The 4503-nt window shown below is 42.9% G+C and overlaps 1 protein-coding gene across 3 annotated transcripts in view; it reads right to left on the bottom strand.

Moving 5' to 3' along the window:
- The window catches only part of ARHGEF10L (Rho guanine nucleotide exchange factor 10 like), a 52426-nt gene that overhangs the window by 31885 nt on the left and 16038 nt on the right, over positions 1-4503 (bottom strand). For all 3 annotated transcript variants that reach the window (XM_015825812.1, XM_015825811.1, XM_015825813.1), the window contains 2 exons: positions 3770-3915; positions 1301-1485 (listed from right to left, as the gene is read on the bottom strand). In XM_015825812.1, coding sequence (XP_015681298.1) covers positions 1301-1485; positions 3770-3915 — 331 coding nt within the window. The remainder of the gene's footprint in view (positions 1-1300; positions 1486-3769; positions 3916-4503) is intronic.

The following is a 4503-nucleotide window of genomic DNA, read 5'->3' as shown; positions in this document are numbered from 1 at the left end:
GACAGGTTCCATTAAGATCTTAAGTTGAGGTCTGCCGATACTAGCAAACTCATCGTACTGAATCCATCGTAAAGAACGCTACTGACTTTAAACAAAAAAGGATGCTCTTTGAGGGTGCCTCACAGCTTTAAAAATAAAACTCAAGGGGACAGAAATCTCCTCTCTTCAGTTCAGCTGAATGCTGGGCCCCTTTCAGGAGAAATATAATTTGAAAAATAATTTCCCAAGTATTTGACATCTTCCAATTGGACAACAGATAGATAGATAGATAGATAGATAGATAGAGAGAGAGAGAGAGAGAGAGAGAGAGAGAGAGAGAGAGAGAGAGAGAGAGAGAGAGAGAGAGAGAGAGAGAGAGAGAGAGAGAGAGAGAGAGAGAGAGAGAGAGAGAGAGAGAGAGAGAGAGATGGATGGGTAGGTAGGTAGGTAGGTAGGTAGGCAGCTAGACAGATAGCTATATTATATGTGTAAATAGATAGATAGATAGATAGATGGATGGATGGATGGATGGATGGATGGATGGATGGATGGATGGATGGATGGATGGATGGATGGATGGATGGGTAGGTAGGTAGGTAGGCAGGCAGCTAGACAGAGATAGCTATATTATATGTGTAGATAGATTTTATAGCTAGATAGCTAGAGTGAGTGACAGACAGACAGATAGATAGAAGGATGGATAGATAGATAGATATAGAGATAGAGAGATAGATAGATAGATAGATAGATGATAGATAGATAGATAGATAGATAGATAGATAGATAGATAGATAGATAGATAGATAGATAGATAGATAGAAGGATGGATGGATGGATAGGTAGGAAGGTAGGCAGCTAGACAGAGATAGCTATATTATATGTGTAGACAGATTTGATGAATAGATAGACAGACAGACAGACAGACAGACGGACGGACGGACGGACGGATGGATAAAGAGAGAGAGAAAGAAAGAGAGAAAGAGAGAGAAGAAGAGAGAGAGATAAAGAGAGAGAGCTAAAGAAACATAAAAAGAGAGAGAGAGAAAGAGAGAGTGTTGAATCCGTTTTGAACACATAGCAGAAAAAGGAGTCTTGAGAATTTACAAGTCACCCAAGTCGGCTCAAACAGAACTTATAAAACATTTCGGGTGATATTTGCAACGGGTGCTCCCAAAAGAAAAAAGGATGGGTCCAAGGGAGATTTAAAAGGAAGATTTTTAGGGATGAATGCCAAATGTCCTGATTTTTTTACGGCTCGTCCCCCTCCCCTCTCCTCAGCCGTCCGTTTTGAGCCGTGGGAAAAGGAGAGAAATTTCCTTACTATGGGCAGACTGGCTGGGTGGCGCCAGTTTCCTGGAGCCCACGTTCGGGATGGCAATGCCGTCTTTCTCCTTGGCGCTGCACTCCTGCCCCACTTCTAGCACCTGAACCTGGGGCAAGGCTGCGTTCCACTTCACGATATACTTGGGCCCCAAAGGGACCAGACTGCTGATCTCTAGCTGCCCCCTGCGAGAAAGAAAGCCCAGATTAAAACAAAACAAAACAAAAAAACAGAGGACGGGCACCGTCTGCCTTCAGGCCCAATACAGCCAAAATGGCAGCCCGGGAAAATTCTGCAGGACGCGCTCTGCCATCCTCAAGCACCGAGCGGATTTTGCAAGGATATAATTCTCGAACTCAGCGCAAGACACCGCAAAGACATGCAAGGGAGAAGAAAAAACTTTTTAGGGGCGGTGAAGCTTTCTTCCTTACACACCTGGATGGACAGGTGGGACAGAAAACAACACCCCCCCCCAAATGCCCAGTTCTGCACCTTGAGGGTGGCATTCCTCCTCTGCCAGGAAGAAAACAGGAAGTCCTCAAGTTATGACCACAATCGAATTTCTGTGGCTAAGTCAGGTGGTTAAATGAGTTGCTTCCAATGTTACGGCCCTTTTCGCGTGGTCGTTAAATGAATCGCTGCAGTATTAAGAGAAATGTATGGCCTTTAAGAGAATCTGGTGAGCCCTGGATGTGAAGACCTCCTGGATCACGTGACCCCGAGGATGCTGTGACAGTCACAGGTAAAGAGTGTCAGTTTTTGTGGGTCCGTTTTTTTCAGTGTCGTTGTAACTCTGAATGGTCGCTAAACAAATGGATGTAACTTGAGGACTACCTGTTGAATAATCTTTTTTGGGGGGGAACTGGAATATTGTTAAAAAAACCCACAATAATTCAAAACACCACCACAGCTCCCCTTTATGGATGCTACGGGTTCGCAAATCAACACAAAGATATTTCAGTTGCATGCCTGTTTCACACCATGCATTCGCAGCCATTCACACAACCACTGCATCTCTCCAACCTGCCCTTCACGTCCTACCCGGTGTTCACGGGCCTGACGAAGAGAAACATCAAAGCAAAAAGTCATTATCTAATTCTCCTCCAAACAGAATTTTGTTTTTTGTTTTTATTTTAAATTCCTTTGCCGTTTGGAGCAGTTGACGGATTTAATGCAGAGCCCTCAAAAGTTAATTTTTGCTTCTAATTTGCACTCATGTCTAGTTTAGTTTAGTTAAACTAGACATAGACATAGACATACATGTCTATGTCTAGTTTAATGAAGAGAAGGACCAGGGGTGACATGATAGCAGTGTTCCAGTATCTCAGGGGCTGCCCCAAAGAAGAGGGAGTCAAAGCACCTGAAGGCAGGACAAGAAGCCACGGATGGAAACTCATCAAGGAGAGAAGCAACCTAGAACTAAGGTGAAACTTCCTAACAGGGAGAACAATTAACCAGTGGAATGACCTGCTTCCAGAAGCTGTGGGTGCTCCAACACTGGAAGTTTTTAAGAAGAGACTGGACAGCCATTTGCCTGAAATGGTGTAGGGTTTCCTGCCTGAGCAGGGGTTTGGACTAGATGACCTCCAAGGTCCCTTCCAACTGTTATTCTATTAAGAGGGGAGCAACCTATTCTCCAGAGTGCCTGAAGGCAGGACAAGAAGCAACGGATGGAAACTAACCAAGGAGAGAAGCAACCTAGAACTAAGGAGAAACTTCCTGACAGTTAAAACAATTAACCAGTGGAACAACCTGCCTCCAGAAGCGGTGGATGCTCCAACACTGGAAGTTTTTAAGAAGAGACTGGGCAGCCATTTTTCTGAAATGGTATAGGATTTCCTGCCTGAACAGGAGATTGATGACCTCCAAGGTCTCTTCCAACTGTATTATTATTATTATTATTATTATTATTATTATGATTATGATTATGATTATGATTATGATTATGATTATGATTATGATTATGATTATGATTATGATTATGATTATGATTATGATTATGTTGTTGTTGTTGATAATGATAATAATGATAATAATAATGATAACAACAACAACAACATGGTTTCGGGTCTTCCTCCCCACAAAGCAGGGGTCTCCAGTTTTGGCATGCTGGCTGGGGAATTCTGGGAGTTGAAGTCCACAAGTCTTAAAGTTGCCAAGGTTTGGAGACCCCGGTCATAAAGCCTCCAACTCTGGAAATAAACATTATCCACTTTTGAACAAGGCACCCGCCTTCTGGAATTACGAGACTTCCCCCCCACATTTCAGCAAGGAATAATTTTCACACTCTGCCAATAATTCTACGCAGGGCAGGAAATTCAGGTTTGTTCCTCCAGGCCAAAATACGTCCTGAGAATGCCAAGGACGCGCACCAAAACCCCTACGCATTTTTAATCTCTATTTCTGTTATGACACCTGCTGGATGACAGCCTCCCCGTGTGCCCTTCTCTCCGTTGACACACAACTCACTTGAAGTTGATGTTGGCGCACACCAGCACGTCGTTCAAAAGAAACACCTTGCGTTCCTTGGACTTGATTAGTTGACCTCGGTCGCTGTAAACGGTCTCGGTTAGGGTCTCGCAAAATAACAGCTGCCGTTGCCCCGAATTTAACAACTGGAGAGGGGTGGGGGGGAAGGAAAACAAAAGTCAAATTACAAAGCGAAAACAGAACCCTTGGCCTTCTCCGAAAAACGAGCAGGGCGAAAAGATCTCTCTGCTTTTAAAGGCTATTTTCCCTGGAGGAGAAAGAAAACAGGAAAAAAAAATAGAGAACCATAGTTCAGATATTGTTGGCGATTTAATCACCGTTTGTTAAAGAAGCCCGCATTAAAGGCCAAGCCACAAATCATGGGATGCTATTGAATTAATAGGGTTTTTTTAAAAAAAAATTATAGGACTGCTTCGCTAAGGGTAAGCAAATTAAGGATGTGTAACGGTTCAGATCCGAAGCAGGTTTGGGAAAATCTGCTTTATTTATTTATTTATTTTATTTTATTTTCACTAACTTCTATGCCGCCCTTCTCCCCACGGGACTCAGGGCGGCTCACAGCATGTTAAAAAACAACACAAAAAACATTTCCCCTATAAAACCAATTAAAAACCAAATATATTTATGGCTGTGTCATTATTAAAATCTTTAAAAAATTATTCCCTATTTAAAATTCACCCTAGGTCAGTCCCGCTTGTTGAAAAAGCCATGTC

The sequence above is a fragment of the Protobothrops mucrosquamatus genome, unplaced genomic scaffold, assembly GCF_001527695.2.
Source record: "Protobothrops mucrosquamatus isolate PMUCROS unplaced genomic scaffold, P.Mucros_1.0 scaffold2817, whole genome shotgun sequence".
Taxonomy (NCBI): Eukaryota; Metazoa; Chordata; class Lepidosauria; order Squamata; family Viperidae; genus Protobothrops; species Protobothrops mucrosquamatus.
This window is presented reverse-complemented; position numbering and strand designations above follow the sequence as displayed.